This window comes from Harmonia axyridis, chromosome X, assembly GCF_914767665.1.
Source record: "Harmonia axyridis chromosome X, icHarAxyr1.1, whole genome shotgun sequence".
NCBI classification, from domain to species: domain Eukaryota; kingdom Metazoa; phylum Arthropoda; class Insecta; order Coleoptera; family Coccinellidae; genus Harmonia; species Harmonia axyridis.
This window is the reverse complement of record NC_059508.1, coordinates 7,316,028-7,336,154: the sequence shown is the minus strand read 5'-3', so window position 1 is coordinate 7,336,154 and position 20,127 is coordinate 7,316,028. Positions and strand designations below refer to the sequence as shown.

The 20,127-nt window shown below is 34.2% G+C and overlaps 1 protein-coding gene across 2 annotated transcripts in view; it reads right to left on the bottom strand.

Annotated features, from left to right (window-relative positions):
• LOC123685869 (ras-specific guanine nucleotide-releasing factor 1-like) overlaps positions 1-20,127 on the bottom strand; it is a 262,806-nt gene that overhangs the window by 189,928 nt on the left and 52,751 nt on the right. For both annotated transcript variants that reach the window (XM_045625729.1, XM_045625730.1), the window contains exon 2: positions 6,929-7,060. In XM_045625729.1, coding sequence (XP_045481685.1) covers positions 6,929-7,060 — 132 coding nt within the window. The remainder of the gene's footprint in view (positions 1-6,928; positions 7,061-20,127) is intronic.

The window sequence follows — 20,127 nt, the reverse complement described above, 5'->3', positions numbered from 1 at the left end:
ATCTATGAAAGTGAAAAACTTTGATGCACCACAATAATTAATTCAACAAGCATTTGATGCCTTGTTGCCAGATAACCGTGATTGGAAATAGTACTAGTTCAAAATGAGTCAGAAAACTACTAGAAGTAATTCCAATTCGTTTACAATTGATGAGAGCGTAGTGGAAATTTTAGTCAATAAATTAGTACCAAAGCTGAACCTCAATATTGAGGGACAATTAGATAAATTATGCAAAAAGTTCGATAAATTGGATGCCAAGATGGAAAATATGATAACTCAATTGTCTTCAGTAAGTTCTCTGGCTGAAGCTAACAAAATTCAAATCGAAGCAGTCCAAAATAAAATTGAAAGTTTGGAGCGGGATAGCAGGCAGAACTCATTGATTTTAGCAGGACTCAATGAGAATTTATTGTCGAGGATTCTTTCATTGCTCAATGAAGGTATGAAAGTCGAATGTTCTCATTGGGAAATTAACAATATATATAGAATTGGTAAAAGAAATGATTCAAATACTAGGCCCAGAATTGTTGTCGTTAGTTTTGGTTCTATGTTGAAGAGAAACGAGGTATATCATGCTCGAAAATCACTAAAGGATACAGGAGTATTTGTTAATGAAAATCTAACGAAGAAAGCTAATAGTCTCCTGCGTGTTGCCTGGAAAAAATATGGTCGTCAAGCAGCGTGGTCAAATAACGGAAGAATTTTTGTAAAACGTGGCAACACTGTGAAGATAGTGCGGGAGGAGACTGATTTAAATGAACCGGCTTGAATGAGAAAAACTATATTGATAATGATAAGCGGTAGTTTTTGTTGGTGATAATCACTGCATTGCCATGACTACCATTTGTCTAGTCTAGTTCATAGGGAATAATATTTTATTTCACATCTGGGGATAGGAAGAATAATTTATGTTTAATTTCAACCTTATATTCTGCTTATTCTTGAACGATTATTTTTGTGTTCATAAGTGGAGTATTGATGGATTGATGGATTTTGTCCCTGTTTAGGATAAGCTGTATTATTTTGTTTTAGTTTTCTCATCTTTTTTCATCAAATATATGTGTGTATACGTATATGACTGATAAATAATAATAATGATAATAATAAAGGTATATATTCTTCGGATTTAAGATGTTTCGCCAATTATACTGCTAGAATATATTTATTGTTCCATTTTAGTTTTCCTATCATTGAGCTCACTCATGATTCGTGAGGCCTGACTTGGTATGTTAGCTTCGAACCTAAGGCCCAGTTTCACCAAATGCTTTAATCTTGACTTGGCTCTTAAGTGAGGCCTTAGATCACGATTAATGTAATGTAGCGTTTCACCACACTCCAAAGCGCCATTTAATCGACCAATCGCGATTTAGCACTAATCGGCCATTTTTGGAGGATTATAACCTTTCAAGTTGAGATTAATAATTATTTATCAGTATGGAACTCTTGTGTATGTAATTATTTTTCCGGAAATTTCTAATTTTTGGGTCAATTTTATCAAAATATGACTATATGTATAGGCTCAATATTTCCCATTTAAAATACACGTACCTAAACTTTGTTTTTGTGTTTTATGAAATTTATTGCAAAGAATAATTTATTGATATGTTTGATTGAAATCTTATTTAAGAAGCAATTAAACTTGTTAATGAAAATAAATAAGTTAATAAAATTACTTATATAGTTTTTTTTTCCAGAATGTGTGGTTTTGTGAAATGGGATAATTATATAAAATTACTTATATAGTTTTTTTTCCAGAATGTGTGGTTTTGTGAAATGGGATAATTTCTTTTTAACTTCTGCAAGTTTCCGACATTTCGAAGCACATCACTCGATATTTTCGGCAAAAATTAACTTTGTTTTTTGTTTACAAGATGACAAATGATTTGAAATGTTATGAGTTATGAATGAATGACACCTGACACCTAGCGCCAATGGTGGTCATCACTGCTGATACGATACAGAACACTATATAACTTCTTGTTCACAACGTTGCCAAATGGTTTGACTATTTAATCGCGATTTGGTTAATCGCGATCATCTTCGGACGGGTTGATGCATGGTGAAACAGAAAACACTGTTAAGCCTGCTTTAGTAACAAGCGGAGTTTAATCAATCTGGGATCAAGTGCTGTTTGGTGAAACTGGGCCTTAGTGTTTACTACCAAAATTGTAGAGGGTTGAACACTAAATGCGATGAATTCTGTGAAGGTACTTTAAATGCAGATTACGATATTGTTGTTGCTGTCGAGACATGGTTGCGGGCGGGGGTTGGTGATGGAGAGTTGGTAGACAGAGGATTATATAATGTGGTGAGATCTGACAGGAATCTTGATTATACTAAAAAATCTAAGGGGGGAGGAGTCTTGATGGCCATTAAAAAGAAGCATAAAATTTTGAATATAGTTAAACATAACTCTGATTTTGAATTAGTTATCGTTGAAGTAAAGGTAAGCAATTGCAAATATACATTTTGCGGTATATATATATTCCTTCTGGTAGTATATGTGAGATATATGATTCAGTTTTCGAATTTTTACAAGGTAAAATTGCAAATCAAGATAAATTTTATATTGTGGGGGATTTCAATATACGCGGTATTCATGGAATAAATTGCAATTCCTATAAATCGAATAGTGTTCTTGACAGTCTCAATGATTTTCTCGACTTTAACAGTTTCAGGTTGTATAACAATGTAAAAAATTTCCAAGATAGGACACTAGATTTAGTTATTAGCTCGGAAAATAACTCGAACAAATGCAAGGTAGCCAGGGACTTCCTCCCTCTCGTGAAAGAAGACGCATATCATCCTGCTCTTGAAATTCCAATAACTTTAGCTTGTCACAAAAAATGTAACAAATATGTTTCAGAAGAGTCAAGGTACAATTATAAAAAAACTGATTTCCTCAAACTAGTTAACAGCGTTAGAGATTCTAATTGGGAAAGTATATTATCTGAAAAATCTGATGTGAATGTGGCTTTAGATAACTTTTACAGGAAATTATATGAAATTATAGATGACTGTGTACCTAGGGACGTAATATTTTCTAATTTTAAACATTTTCCGATTTGGTTCACGAATGAAATCAGGAGTATGTTAAAGGAGAAGAAAAAGTATAGGAAACTGAGGTTTATATCTGACTTTTATAGAGACAAGTTTGTGGAAGCGAGGAGGGCATTGAAAAGAATGATCAGATTGGAAAAAGGGAATTATATAAGAAAAGTAGAAAGAAATATAACAACAGATTTAAACGGATTTTGGAATTTCGTGGCGTATAAACGAAAATATTATTCTGATATCGGTACCTTCAAATATAACGGTAGAAATATTGAAGGTGGGGAGACTGCTAATGAGTTCGAAAATTTTTTTTCTTCGGTATACTCATCAGCAAAGGCATCGTATGATCTGAGTTTTGAATGTGAAAAGAATGATGGATGTAATGAAACTTTTATATTGAATGAAATTTCAGTCTTAGATTACAACAGCGCGTTAAAGAAACTAAAACCTAAAAAAGCTTCAGGGGAGGATGGTATACCACCATATTTGTTGAAGGGGTGTGGCGAATGGTTGAGGGAGCCCTTGCTTCACATTTTTAATCTTATTATTTCATCGGGTACTTTTCCTCCGCTCTGGAAGACTTCTATAGTGACACCAATATTTAAATCAGGTGATAAAATGGACATAACCAATACTAGACCTATATCCATAATGTGCGCACCAGCCAAGTTATTTGAACAAATAATTTATTGCAGTTTATACGGATATGTTGAGAAGTACTTTGTATCCCAACAGCATGGCTTCATTGCAAATAAATCAATAAGTACAAACTTATTCATTTTCGGAAATTATGTGTACGAAACTTTGGAAAACAAATCCCAATTAGACACAGTTTATACTGATTTTCGTAAAGCATTTGACAAAGTAGACCATGACGTATTGCTGTTGAAATTAAACAGGTTTAGTCTGTCGGGTAACTTACTCAAAACTATGAAAAGTTATTTAGAAAACAGATATTCAAAGGTGAAATATAACGGAAATACTTCGGGAAAGTTTGAAGCCAATTCTGGTGTTCCCCAAGGCTCAAATCTGGGACCTCTACTATTTTTGATTTTTATTAACGATCTGCCGTCTGTGCTGAAGTCATCGGAATGTCTACTATTTGCGGACGATTTAAAAATATTCAAAGAAATACATTCAGTACGTGATTGTATAAAGCTTCAAGAGGATATAAACAGGGTTTATGAATGGAGTCTCACAAATAAACTACATTTCAACGTTGAAAAGTGTTTGACACTGACTATTGCTAGAATAAAAAATCCACTTTTGTTTGAATATATGATCGGCGACGAAATTTTGACCCGTTGTGATAATGTGAAAGACCTCGGTATCACATATGATAACAACTTTTCTTTTTCTCACCATTTCACGATTATACTGAGGTCAGCTAACCGGTTACTAGGGTTCATAATCAGGCAATCTGCAAGCTTCAAAAACATAAATTCTCTGAAAATTCTCTACTATAGTTTAATTCGACCCAAACTAGAATTTGGTACACAGATATGGTTTGCTGAATATCACAGTAAATTGGTTCAGTTGGAAAAAATACAAAACAAATTTTTAAGATACATTTATTTCAAGAAATATAACAAACGAGCTGACTATAAAACTGTAAGAACATATCAACTAAGAAATGAATTTGAAATATTATCGCTAGAAAACAGACGAACTCTCGCGGTGTTAACTTTTTTGCATAAATTGATCAATAACAAGATAAACTCACCGGAAATATTATCACTTGTAAGATTCAACGTACCCCCAAGAAAAATTCGATCTTTCCCTGTGTTCAATGTTCCTCGTATGTTCACTACTAGATCTCCGCTTGTGGCCATGTTACGATTAGCAAATGAACTCAATTCCATGATAGATCTTGATTGGACAATGTCGCAGAGTACTTTTCGCACATCAGTTATGCGATACCTCATACACCTCTCTGTGTGATTCAACCCCATTAAATTAAATTATATTGTATTATATGGTAAGGTTCAGTGTTGGCATGTAACTTATACCTTCTTGTGATTTATTATGTATAGTTATTTTTTATGTTACTTTTTTATCCTTGTAATGAGACCTTTGTGGTCTGTTGGGATATAAATAAATAAATAAATAAATAAATAGACTGACGCCTGAACAACGCTTGCAAATAGTGCAATTTTATTTCGAATATAATGGTTCTGTGCGGAATACGTATCGTGCACTACGTCCATTTTATCGTCGAAAAAATCATCCATCAGAGCTGTTAATTCGATTAACCATGGAACGTTTCCGCACCACGTTTACTCTTATTGATAACTCGCATCCCCAGAGACGCCGTACAGAAGAAGCTATTGCTGCTGTAGAGCGTAGATCTTGTAGATCTTGGTTTGCGTGCTTACAAAATCAAACTCGTGCAAAAATTGAAGTCAAACGATCATCAAGTAAGGCGACGATTCGTCGAATGGGCCCAAAATGAGATTGCCGTTGTTCCCGATTTTCATAAGCGAATTTTGTTTAGCGATGAAGCGCACTTCTGGTTTAATGGCTACGTCAACAAACAAAAATGCTGCATTTGGAGTGTAGCTAATTCTCAAGTGTATATCAAAACACCGTTACATCCAGAAAAACTGACTGTTTGGTGCGCTTTATGAGCTGGTGGAATCATTGGTCCGTACGATGGTGGCCAGAACGTTGCAGTCAATGGTGATCGGTATAGAGCCATGATTACTAACTTTTTCATTCCTGAATTGAACAACCATGATGTCCAGGAGCTGTGGTTCCAACAAGACGGCGCAACATGTCACACAGCTTGTACCACAATCGATTTATTGAAAGACACATTTGGTGACTGCCTAATTTCACGTTTTGGACCTGTGAATTGGCCTCCAAGATCTTGTGATTTAACACCGCTAAACTACTTTCTGTGGGGCTATGTAAAGTCATTGGTCTATGCGGATAAGCCACTAACCCTTGACCATTTGAAAGACAACATTCGCCGTGTTATTGCCGATATACGGCCACAAATGTTGGAAGAAGTCATCGAAAATTGGACGTCCAGATGGGACTACATCCGAGCCAGCCGTGGCGGTCATATGCTAGAAATCCTATTTGAAATGTAATGCCACAAGACTATCTTGCGGATAAATTAAATTCATGTCAATCGAATAATCCATCGTTGTTTTATTGAAATTTAAAGTTCTATAGCTCTAAAAAAACACCCTTTACGAACAAGATATAATATGTTCAGTTCGTCATGATACCTTCAATTTCATGTGGATGTATATTTTTTCATATTTGGCACACATGTTTCCTATTGAATGATTACAACTACTAAATAATAGATTCACAAAATACAGGATGTTGTTTCAAAAATAAATTGTTCAGTAGGCAATATTTTGTTTATCGTACCTGGATTTTACCTGTAGTTATTGAGTAATTAGTTTGAGCTTTGAATGAGGAGTATGTGTGTCAACTATAAAGACAATATACAGGGTGGTTCCCATATTATGACCTCAGGAAGAAATGCGTAAAATTCAGAAAACCACTTTCATCTCGGTAACAAGGAATTAATATATCTAGAACTACCTCAGTGTCCCGTATTCCCGTTTCCCAATGAAACACCCTATTCTAGACAATACTTCAATCTCCGGACATTGAAGCTCTGAAGGTTTCCTTCCATGGGAGATGTCATCGCTTAAACTCAACAAGATGATTACTTTCCAGCAATAAAAACCAAACATACCTATATCACATGTCTTGAAGTGTTATTTTTTGTTTGTTCATCATTCGAACCGAATATTGTATTTTACCTAATGCCTTATTTCGACAAATCCATCAATCAAATTCGAATATTTTGCAAACATGGAAATACAGTTTTTCCCGAATTATTGACACTAACCTGTCTTTCGGAGCTATCCTTCATTTTGGAAGCTGTCCCTGTTGTAATTAGCCTTTCGCAGTAGCAGCCTTCCAAGAGGAGAATGCCACTAGGACGGTTGCAATGCTCGGAATCATAATAAAAGAGGAGATTCTGAAACAAAGAAAAGTATTTATGAAAAGTTCGATTAAAAATGCTACCAATATAAAGAAATGGAACACTTTCAATTTGTGGAAGTTTTCTATACACAATTATATTCCGCTTTAAGCATAACTCCAATTTCCAATAATAGTTCAGTATTTGCAACAAGAGCGTAAAAATGGAGGGGGGTACTGGAGGTAGCCCCCAAGATTCTCCAAAATATCAAATTGTATAATTTGCGCAAAGAAGAGGAACGAAAATTTTAACATAAAATGAATCAATAATCATTTTACTATCCTTTGAAATTCACACGGTAGTAAAAAAATTATACTCTTTCACTGTTTATGTGTTTATTATCGCTTTTAAGATGAGTACTTTTACTGAACTAAGAGTAGGTATAGTATATCCAAAGTCACTTGAACTAGTCCATAAAAACGCTTGGTCAGCTGATGTTCCTTTGAAGTGAATTCCGCGATCCGCTGAATACTGGGGTTTATTTGAAAGTATTGTTGAGCAATAAATTCACTGACCCCAAAAGAATTTCTGGAAACTTGGACAATCCTTCTATAATCGAAACATTCTGGCTTCCTCCAAGTGACGTTGGATATACTATACGTCTATGTCCGAGGTTTATTATTTTCCTTCATATATCCGCTTTGTCGGCCTCTAATTTGCCATCTGTGATTTTAGAATTCGTTGTCGGTATACACTTACCCCTTGTTTTCGGTTAATTTCAAACTTTTTTATCAACTGCCTCATTTCCCTTGCCAAATTAGGGACAACCCGTTAGTTTATGTCAGGGTGAATCGAATCTAAATAAAGCGTTCATCTTTAGAATTCTCATGAACTCCTGTAGCCGATTGAGCTTTAAGGGAGACATCTCTCTTTGATGCACGAATCTACGAATTGCTGTGTTGTTGATGAATTCGATCCTATCTCCTCTTCTTTTTTGAAGCATTAGCGATCTGAATTTTATGCTGAAGTTTAATCACCTGAAGAAACATTTATTGATCTAAATATACGAAAGAATTCCGGAATCAATTCAAACTCTTCTTTTCGATTATCAGCCATGCCATTAGGATAGATTTTGGAACGAATTTTCTTTGATGGTAGAGGTAAACTGGAAGAAATCATTAATGAATAGAAAGAAAAAAAAATAAAACACCAGACTATACTTTTCACAATTTTTTTTTTATGAATTATATAAAATCTCGTTGACATGAATGTTTCAGGTTTCGTTCCTTTCTCAAATCTGAATATAAAATAATATACACAAGTACAGTGCATCCCATTTTGGATGAGACAGCCAGGTTTCTCGCTTGTTATTTAAGATAGAGCCTTGCGGTTTTCACGTTCCTGTCCTACTTTTTCGTGAAACTCAAGTTGGTCTAATCAGATTTTGCATAACTGTTTCCGTTCAAAAGATACAGGGTGATTTTGGAAATTGATACTTTTCGGACCCCTTCTCTATCTCCGAAGTTATTAGAAATAATGCTGAGGTAAAAACTACGTCTGAATCAGAATTCTGCGTAGAATCCAGTGGCGTACTCAATTTTTTTTTTTCGGGGTATGGTTTTGAAGATTTAACACAAACTTATGTTTTTTTTAATGGAACACCATGTGTATCATTACTTCGTTGAATTCGTTATTTTTTTCCCTTCAAAATGATATATGACACTGTGTAGGTAGGATGTTCAGAAATGTTAAAAAAACACTAAAACATCCAATAATGATGATTTTTTGTTAATGGGCAATGGATTTCCCATAGAAAAGAAGAATCAATAATGATAACAATAATGATAACAATAATTTATAGCGATGACTGCTAGATCAGATTGGTTTTTTCCCTCCGATGTCTACTTGATAAAAAATGCTCCCAAATGCATAGTAGCCATAATAACAACAAGGATGTTTGTATCATCAATGACCTACTACTTTTAAAAATCGAAAGTAATAATCCTCTTATTGAAACATAGGAAATTCATGGCCCATTTACAAAAAATCATCATTATTTGACGTTTTAGTGTTTTTTTAACATTTCTGGACATCCTACCTACATAGTATCATACATCATTTTGGAGAGAAAAAAATAACGAATTCAACGAAGTAATGATATATAGGGTGTTTCATTAAAAAAAATATAGGTTTGTGTTGTATCTTCAAAACCATATCCCGAAAAAAAATATTGAGTACGCCACTGGATTCTACGCAGAATTCTGATTCAGACCTAGTTTTCAGCTCAGCATTATTTCTAATAATTTCGGAGATAAAGGAGGGGTCCGAAAAGTATCAATTTCCGAAATCACCCTGTATCTTTTGAACGGAAACAGTTATGCAGAATCTGATTAGACCAACTTGAGTTTCACGAAAAAGTAGGACAGGAACGTGAAAACCGCAAGGCTCTATCTTAAATAACATGCGAGAAACCTGGCTGTCTCACCCAAAATGGGATGCACTGTACATATAGATTATTAAGTGACAGATTTTGAAAGTGGAGACAGAAGGAAATATGTATTAAGTTTAATTTTCAACTTGAATTCACGTGATTCATGTAAGCTTTTTTTGGAAGATATAAACTTTCAACTTTTCTTAGTTTATTCATCTACAGATGTTAAATTTATTTGAAGGAACATGAACAATTAATGGTTAAATTATCAGGTTTTCATCACTATTACACCAGAAACATTGCAACTATGTATTCCAGCTCATGTAACAACTAAATTTGGATGTTCTCCCATTTACCAGGCCATTATTTTGAACAACCATTCACCTGTTTGTATTAAACTGTTGGTAAAATGTGAATTGCTTAAAAAATGCTATTATTCCATTAGTTCCTTGATATTGCTCTTGAGATTTTTGGGTATTATTCCAGTTGTTGAGATTATAATTGGAATTGTTTTCGTTGATATCATTCTCCACTGACGCTTCATCTGACATTTGAGGTCCCTATATTTTTAAATTTTTTCGACCTCCTTGGGGCGCATGTTGTTGTTATTTGGTATTGCTGCGTCGATGAGTAATGCTGTCTTTTGATTAGTATCGACTTGTAATATATATAGTCTGTTGTAAAGAACTGTTTCATCAGTCAGAACCGTACGATCCCAGTACAGCTTATAGCATACGTTTTCCAGGATGGTCTCCGGGCGATACTTGTAGTATGGATTAGTTATGTAGATGTAGAATGAATTAGTTTTAATATGGTTGCCAATTCTAGGTGTAGTAATCTTTTCTAATGCATCGTTTCTGTTTATATTCATTTCCTGCAAACATTTGACATCCTTCCATGATGTGGGATTGTCTCATTTGTTGGACACCCATATCGGAATCGATCGTCAGTAATAGTTCGATCCTTTATGATATGCCTGCAGTAATTCCTCTTTGAGATCACTTGATCCTGGATGGTTAAAAAAAACCTTCCATTTCTGGATACATTAAACCTGGTGTGAGCTAATAGTTCGACGCTTCAATGTCTTTCTCGGTTTGTCTGGTGGTTGATAAAAATTGCTCCTTGAAAAGGTGTTGATTCCTCTGCTTCACACAGTATATTGTAGAACTCTGATGTTCTAGCTTGATCTCTGAAGTACTCCCGTAGGTTCTCTATCTACTCATTAGCAAGTTCCATGATGTCCGTCAGACCCTTGCCTCCTTTATTTCTCGGCAGTGAAGTCCTTTCAATGCTGCATGTTATTATTATTATATTAATAATAAAATATTATTTATTCACCAAATAAATACAAATACTGTGAACATCTCCGACCCATCAAACATTACATGGGGTGTCAGAAATACAAAATAAGTCAAATATATAAAACAAACAATGGAATCTACAGAAATACAAACATTTTCAACATTTCCTGAGATGAACTACCAGTATTCCTACATCGAGTAGTAGGCCTTTTGAGCAAGTATCTTTTCGATCTCGTTTTTCATTTTGGCCATGATTTTTAATCGTTCTGGGATCTTATTGTATACTTGGATAGCCTCATGGTTGATACTCACTTGAGTAGCATTCATTCTTTTTAATTGATCGTTTATAATTGGGAGATTTTGTTTGTGAGCTGAGGATATTTCGATCTCTCGGAACTAGAATAGAAGAACACAAAAGATCAATTCTTGAAAATAAATCAACAGCCGGTTTTTCCGACCACTGTATCACTTCCGTTCATTTTATAGATTTCAATAAAACAAAAATTTTACACAAAGGTTTTAAAGGCGAACGATTAGACCTCTTTGAGTGTTTGAAGATATCCTCAGCTCACAAACACAATCTCCCAATTGTAAACGATCAATTAGATTTACGCCTGTCTCCACTTTCAACATCTTTCACCTAGTAATCTATATGTACTTGTGTATATTATTTCATATTCAACCCCCGTTAAGCTAGCAGAACCACTTCCGAATTTTCGATTTTTTTTTGGCCATAAATTTAGGCTCATTTTAGGCTAATTCATTAACCTATTCAAAAATTTTTTGCTCCTAAATTGTCGGAGAAATCACGGGTTCTGCCAGCTTAACGTTAAGCTAGCAGAACCACCAAGCTAATCGATATCTTATGGAAAATCTGATTGCACCATCATTTCAGGCAATTTTATTTATCGTTGAATTCAGCGTTAAGAGTTATTTCGAAAAATGTCATAAAATATGCAGGTCCGTATTGAAAAAAATGAGGTTGAGGGTGGCCCAGAGAGTAGGAAACGTTGGATATGAAATCTGATTACGTCAAATTGAGGATAATTTACTGTCGAATAAAAAATTCCTGTAAAATTTTTTGATAATATTTGAAATAAAGTGGGAAAAAAAGAAAATCAAAATGACATAATTTACTTTTCTTATGATATCTCGAAAACCGGCCCTGATAATCTCGATTTGTTTGAACTGCTTGATAATGCTTCTATGCATGCAACTTTTTCTCCATTTGACCGACCTTCTAACTCTTATGGTTTAAAAGTTACCAATACAATCCCATTGAAAAAGTGGCCACCCTGTATACCAAATGTTCTAATTTTCCTATTTCATTATAAAGATCTTCTACTATTTTTAAATTTCCTCTATCAATCATGTTGATAACAAAATTTGGCAAACCTGTTGCAATCAGATCTATCAATGTTCCACTATCAATTGAATTGCTTGCTTCTAGCAGAAGTTTTTCTTTTTTTATCGCGTATTCTAATAAAGAGCCTTTTTGGTATTTGAATGAGAACGCAAATCTTATAGAAGACCAACCTTTACCTGTGAATGTTTTACAGAAATTCTCTCTCCATATTTCCCATTTTGATTCAATGGTTAGTTTTATTAGTGTACAACTATACCAATCCATAGCACCTTTATCCATAAATGATTTCAGGATCTCAATTTTGTTTTCATCCACAGTTATCTGAAATCGCTCGCATTCTTTCTCGAATCCAGTAATCCATTGATCTGCGCTCGAAGTTCTCCCATCAAATTTTTCGATGGTGAATTTATCTGCTATTCCGCCTATGTTTCTAAGTGAAGTTTGACCTCCACTCTTTTCAAGTAATTTTTCCAACGCTTTAATCAGTGGCTGGTCAGAGGCATTCACAGAGACATTCAGCTGATCTTCAAGCTTTTCTTCTGAGAAGACATCTTCAAACTGAAGATTACCACCTTCATCCAGATAGGTAGCAACCAAATCTTCGTTTAAATTAATCCATACCCTTCTAATTTGGTTTCTCTTGGAAATTGAATTTTTAACCTTATTATAAGCTGAAGTTTTTATTACTTGTGTATGTAAACTAGCTCTTTGATACATATCGGGAATTGCATAATTACGGCCATCAGTAGTTCCAATAGAAGTTATGCAAAGCACATTAGTTTTGGAATCTTTTACACATATCTTAAAATCAAACCGTAGCTTGTCCATGTTTGTGATATCAACAAGAATGTTGTTTTATAATGTTATATCCCAAAAAAAACAACTGTCACTGAATAATCAATTGAAGTGTTTCTCTGAAATAAAAGTTTATTTTTTTATCATGGAAAATACAACAGGTAGTAACACAATTTAATTAATTATAAAACATACCTGAAATAAAAGAAACAACATTCAAAGTTAATTATTCAATCAATTCAATTCAACATTCAAATTCTCTCTAATACAAAATTCAGTTTTAATTATTTCTGTCACTTTGACATACAATGTAACTTGATAACATACAACAGTCTCCTTACATCTCCCCCCCTAGGAAGACAGTTTTGGTACAAAACTACTAAACAATCGATATCATTCTTCATCTGCTACTTCTATATTTTTTTTTTTTGTAAATCACCTATAAAAGGGGGTTGAATCTTAGTCATTTGCCGAACAGAAAACTGTCAAGACAAATGCTGCAGCTATGGATCTTGCAGAACCTTTCTCACTATCCTGACTGTCCCAAGGATAACCTGTTTCTGGGCACTGGAAATAATATCTCGACCCAACTGTAATCTTTTCGTATTTTCTAGGAGGTGTTTTTCAATTAATCCATTCACCGAAATTCTATATTATATATATATATATATATATATTTTTTTTTTTTTTTAATAATCACTGTTTGCAACAGGTTTTACCCATACTTGTCGGACTGGTCGTCAAGACAAGAATGGCAGCTACGATTCCTGCAGGAATTTTCGTACGATCCTGGTTGTACTGAGGATAACGATAACGATGTGGTTCATGTGAGATAAACGTGCATATAGTTCTTGATAGTTTTCGAGTTTATTATCCCAGTTTTTGGCAAAATTCGTCAAAATTTAGTGAAGGTAGAGCTGAGACCATTTGTACGGTTCTTTTTCTGGTCGTCGAAGTATCATAGACATTTAAAATAATATTCAATTATATAGATTTGTGGAAACCATTGATTACGGAAAGTATCTAATCTCGACATTGACATCTGTTGTGATTGCACACATATACTGTCGTTAACTAAAGGGTGACATACAAGCTCATATCTCATTATTTCTGGTTATAATAAGAATGTCCATAAACGAAGAGTTAGCCAAGTTTTTAAAAAGGGAGTTTGCGAAACAGACAGCTACATTGAGGGGAGAATTAAGTGAAATTCTGAGGGAGGAAATAAAACAATCTGTACTGGCCAATGAAACTAGAATTTCGTCATGTGAGATAGAAATTAGTAAAATACAGAGTGAAATTCTGAAGATCAAACGTTCTGCTATAAAGAATAATGTTATAATATTCGGTTTGAATTTGGAAGATTCCAATTTGGTGCAGTCCGTAATCTCTCAGATAAATTCATTGCTGGGGACAGAGATTGCTGAGAGAGAGGTCAATAATATCTATAGATTGGGTAAGAAGAAGTCAATAGTCAAAGTTGAGTTTCTGTCATTTCTTACCAAATTAAAAGTTGTTAGCAATCGTCGGGAGCTCAGGGGAACTCAGGTTTATATCAACGAGGATCTCTGTGAAGAGGACCGTCGTGATGCGGAACTTCTGAGACAACAGTTATCCCTAGCCAAAAGCAAGAATCTTAAGGCATATATAAAGGCAAGGTGCCTCTATGTTAATGGTGACAGATATACAGTTGAAGAACTCAGGGAAGAGGTGAAGGTGGAACTTGGACAATCTGATAGTCCTAAGGGAAAAGTAGCCGAATTACCTACGGCTGCTGAACATGTAATAAACAGTGCCCCCAATAGTCCCGCCCCTGTAGGAAGATACAAGCAAATGTTGAAAGAACAAGATCATTTGCAGATTGAGGAAGATTCTAGGATTAGTAGGGAGATTTCAAACATATCACAGATCCTGGATAGAGCAAGGGATCTGGGTGAGTTGGGGAGGACGAGATCACACTCATCGAGCAGCAATAAGGGGACACAGAAATCTGGTAGTTACGGAAATAAGCCAAAGACAGTTAAATAGGGAAGTATTTGGAAATATTGTTAGAATACCAGGCGCGGATCCAGGACCCACTTTTGGGGGGGGAACTTTTCGATACTTCCGCCATTTTGGGACGTCATTTTTTTGCCGTTTATTAATATGGGTTTTCAAAAAATGTATTGAAGATGAAATGAATAGAATAAAAAATGTCCCCATACATTTACTTGTATTTTCAAATTATACACTGTGTCCGTAAAGTATGGAACAAATTCATTTTTAGCTAAACAGACCATTTTAAGAAATAATCGTGAAACAAGTCGATTTTTTATTTTAATTTACTGTATTTTGAAATAATAATCTAATATACAGGGTTAATTACTTTCGAGTAATGACGTCACCGTCATTTTTTTCAAATGGAACACCCCCATTTTGTCTCAATTTTCCGATTACTCTAGCTGGGCTGATTCCAAAAATGTATCACATTTTGATTCCAATTGGTACAGGATGGACAAAAATACATAGTTTTGTATTCCAAAACTGTATCACATATTGATTTCAATTGGTACAGGACCAATTGGAATCAACATGTGATACATTTTTGGAATCAGCTCAGATAAAGTAATCGGAAAATTGAGACGAAATGGGGGTGTTCCATTTAAAAAAAATGACAGTGACGTCATTACTCGAAAGTGATTCACCTTGTATATTAGATTATCATTTTAAAATACGGTAAATTAAATTAAAAAATCGACGTGTTTCACGATTATTTCTTGAAATGGTCTGTTTAGCTAAAAATGAATTTGTTCCATACTTTACGGACACAGTGTATAAAGTAACAAAGTGTATTAGTTTTTTGACATTTTCTATGTCACTTGTGTTCAGTAGATTATGTCATTTAATCATAGAAAGATACAAGCTTTTACTTCAAAATGGACCACTTGAAATGACACTAGGTTCACTCTCTGTTTTCCAGATTTGGAGTTTGATTTTTTCAAGTTTTTTCTCATAGCACCTGTGCTTTACAAGATATTTAACTTGAATTTGGCATAGATATTCTAATTTAAAGTTTTCATCATGTGATACGAGTATACTAATTTTGAATACAAATCTACAGGGTGATAGTTTTTCTGGAACAGTGCCCGCTCTTTTCCTCCAGAACTTTTTTTTGGAAGACTACAGGTAGTTTAGAAAAATGTTAAAAGAAACTTTGATCGAGTACTACACTTTTTGGATTCTTGTAGTTCTGTCCTATCTGCTACTGATTTCTAGAAAAAAATTTCAAACTATTCTCTAGTACCTAATACTCAGAAAAAGCCAACTTATAACGAAGATTCAGTTAATAAGCTATGATGAATAAATTTTATTATAATTTTTGATACTTATTTACCGCATCTGTAGCGAAGATGAAGAAAGATTTGATAAACTGGTATAATCATCACAAAAAAATAGATTACAAGACTTACAAGAAACACTCTGTATCTCGAAAACAAAGCGTTAACGGGCCCATATTTATTGGCCTTTCTTATTATCCAAGGAATCTCTCATATTCCTTTATACCTCCAATTTTAGCAATCCATTCCTATGATTATTCAACAAAGCTAAATATTTCTCATGATAAACAAAATAGGAAATATATTGGCAAGTAGGCCTGCTTTTATTGAAGATCATATTTCAGGTCCTTTTTTCCAAAGTACTAACAAAGAGGAAATATTTCGCATGCACGTGTTATTATTCTTTCATAATTGTCTTTTTTTATTGCCATCCGTTCCAAAAGACTGCATCGTAGGTAAACCTCGTATTGAGTAGGTAACTCAAAACATCATTACACCCGAATAAGAGGAATAGATAATGTTAAGGGTAGGCGGAGGGCCTCGACCCGATATAAAATAAATATTCAACGTCTTGTTATGTTTCATGTGATAAGTAAAAAAAAATCACTCAGGAATTGTTTTGTTGATGGAATTCTGAAAATTACAGGCTGCCAATAATCATGGCCCCGGGGAAAATCACACTCGCCCCCTCCTCTCTCGACGAACTAAAAGGCTAGCGTAAGGCGGATAAACTAATTTTTTATTGCAGATTTAGATTCAACGTGATTTGAAATGCAAAAAGCCAAAGTTTGAGCTATGATTTTAATAAAAATTTGTTCGATTCCAGATGTTACTACAGCACCATGTCAAAAATTGTTGCATTGGTAGAATTATATTCATTTAACATTAGTTGAATACCAATGAAATATTTTGATCTTTACCATTATACAAACAGAGGTTTATATTCATATTGGGCAGGTGAACAAAAATAAGAACCTCAAAGCCTTGTTGAGACTAAATTTTTCCTAGTACAATACAACAATTATATTTTGGGGTCACAAAAAATTTCACAATATACAAATTAATAAATAGAAAACAACTGCTTATTCTGGTCGTCTACACTCGTAGTAGGTATTCATATATTTTTCCCTTTCCCTCTTCTTGGGGTTCATAATTCTGATTGGTGAATTGAAATTAAAAACAATTGCTGAAATATCAGAGATAACGCACGAAGATCTATACCCATCAAAGAAGCCACACTTCACACAAAAATAGATGGTTTGTCAAAGAGATACCGACAAGATTTATGAAGCGCAAAAAAACTCTTGGAAATCGGGGTAAGCAGAGAATCACATGCCGACGCGCGACAGTAATATTTATGACCCAATTGCGGCATCTTTGAACGTGTACGTGTTTATTGCGGAACGTTTGAACCTATATATTGGTCCATATTCATATTATTTCTAACCTTATTGCATTTCCATTCCGTATCCGTACTTTCAACATCTTTGTCTCAGAAATTGCGTCAAATTACATTTTTGCTTGATCTTGTAATTATTTGAGCCTTAGTATGTCAAATTCTAGACGGGCCGGCAAATTTTAAGAGGTGCCCGGGCCATTTGGGGGGGGAACGTTCCCCCAGTTCCCCCCCCGTGGATCCGCGCCTGTAGAATACTGTTTATTTTGGAATTTATTCAACGATTAATAAAAATTTTTGTTTCTCATTATTTTTGGGTATTTTGTGTATTTTTTAGACTATTTTTATTTTGATTGTTTTGTTCATGATGGATCAGTTCTTGAGAGATTTTGATGATGGTGAATATGAGACTAAATATATAGATCAAATATGTGATTTAGAAATGAAAGATTGTACACAATCTAAATTCGGAATCATTCATAACAATATAAGAAGTGTTGAAAAAAATCTTGACGAGTTCAAAATAAATTTAAGAACCTGTATCGACAAATTTCATGTTGTGGTCTTGACTGAAACATTCCAGATTTCAGATCTTAGAGTGTACCATATTGATGGGTACACGAGTGTTTACAACGGTGGAACATATAACAAAAATGATGGAGTCATAATATACATCCGTGAAGATCTGGAATATCGTCATAGGATAGTGCCGATTGGGGACATTACAGCCTTGGAAGTAGATATACAACTGCTAGGTAAGATAATTAGAATAACTGGCATTTACCGCTCACCACAGATCTGCACCCAAAGATTCAATCAGGATCTATTTTGTAATCTTGAAAATGCAGATGAGTGTGATCAACATGTGTTGGTGGGTGATATGAATGTTGATCTGATGGCTTCAAATGATGTTGTTGTGGAAGAATATAAAAATATTTTGAGTTATTTCGGTTACAGATCTTATATAAATGATATAACCAGGCCCCACAGTGGGAGTTGTCTAGATCATATATACTTGAAAAGCAATAACACTACTATAGGTAAAAATCATCATGCATATATTGCTCGTACAGACATAACAGATCACTATTCTATAATAATTTGCCTAGATTATGAAAAAAATCAGAAAACAACAACTACCACATATAAGAGTTACGTTAATTATGCAAAAATGAAAGATTATCTGAGAAATATAAACTGGCAGGAAATAATAAAAGGAAAAAACGTAAATGCATTTGCTGACACTTTAATTAGTGTAATTACAACTTGTTTGATAGACAATACAAAGAAAAAGAAGTTGACATATAATAAAGCAGGAAAAAAGGATTGGATCACCCCAAGTATTTTGAAGTCTATTATTAAAAAAAACACTTTATATAAGGAACACATTAAGGACCCATATAATTCAGACTTAAAAAAAAAGTATAATGCTTATAAAAATGTTTTACAGAAGCTGATAAAAACAGCGAAGAACAATTATATGAATAATTGTGTTTTGAGAAATTCATCGAGAACTAGATCTCTGTGGTCTTTCGTGGATAAAGTTTGTGGGAATGTCAGACCTGAAACAAAAATTAGTTCCATTAGAAGCACTAGTGGTAGAGTGGTTACGTCTGGGAAAGAGATAGTGGAGGAATTCGGTGAATATTTCGGTAATATAGGGAAGCAACTTGCTGATAACATAAAAGAAAACCAGGAAAGTGTGGAAGATGTAAAATTTTGTGGAAGTTCATTATTTCTGTTTCCAACTTGTCCTAGTGAAGTAGAATTGATCATAATGGAGCTGAAAAATGATGGTGCTCCTGGAAAGGATGGTATAAAATCTGAGCTCTTGAAAAAGATAAAGGGGGAAATTAGTGAACCTTTATCATTGTTGGTGAACTTATGTTTCGAAACCGGGCAGTTTCCTGGGACTTTAAAGACAGGTATTGTTGTACCACTATACAAGTCAGGAGAAAAAACAAATATAGAGAATTATAGACCTATTACATTAACATCTAACTTTGCAAAGATTATTGAGAAAATATTCAAAAATCGCATACTCTGCTTTTTAGATAAGAATAAGATATTATCTGACAACCAATATGGATTCAGAAAGGGATGTTCGACAGAGGATGCGATTAGAAAATTAACAAAAAATATATATAATTGGCTAGATACAGGAAGGATGGGATTATGCGTTTTCATAGATCTTGCCAAAGCGTTCGATACAGTTTGTCATAAAAAACTACTCGGAAAACTTTACAGAATTGGTTTCCGGGGTAGGGCTTACGATCTGATTGAAGATTACATAACGGAGAGAACTCAACAAATAGGGGTGAATGACCATGTGGGGGAGATAAAGTCAACAGAATATGGAGTTCCCCAGGGAACTGTTCTGGGACCGATATTATTTATAATATATATGAATAATTTACTACTAATGGAAGGAGACGGAGATATTATCAGCTTCGCAGATGATACCGTTATTTTATATGAGGATGCATCATGGAGTAGATTAAAATTAAAGGCTGAAAAG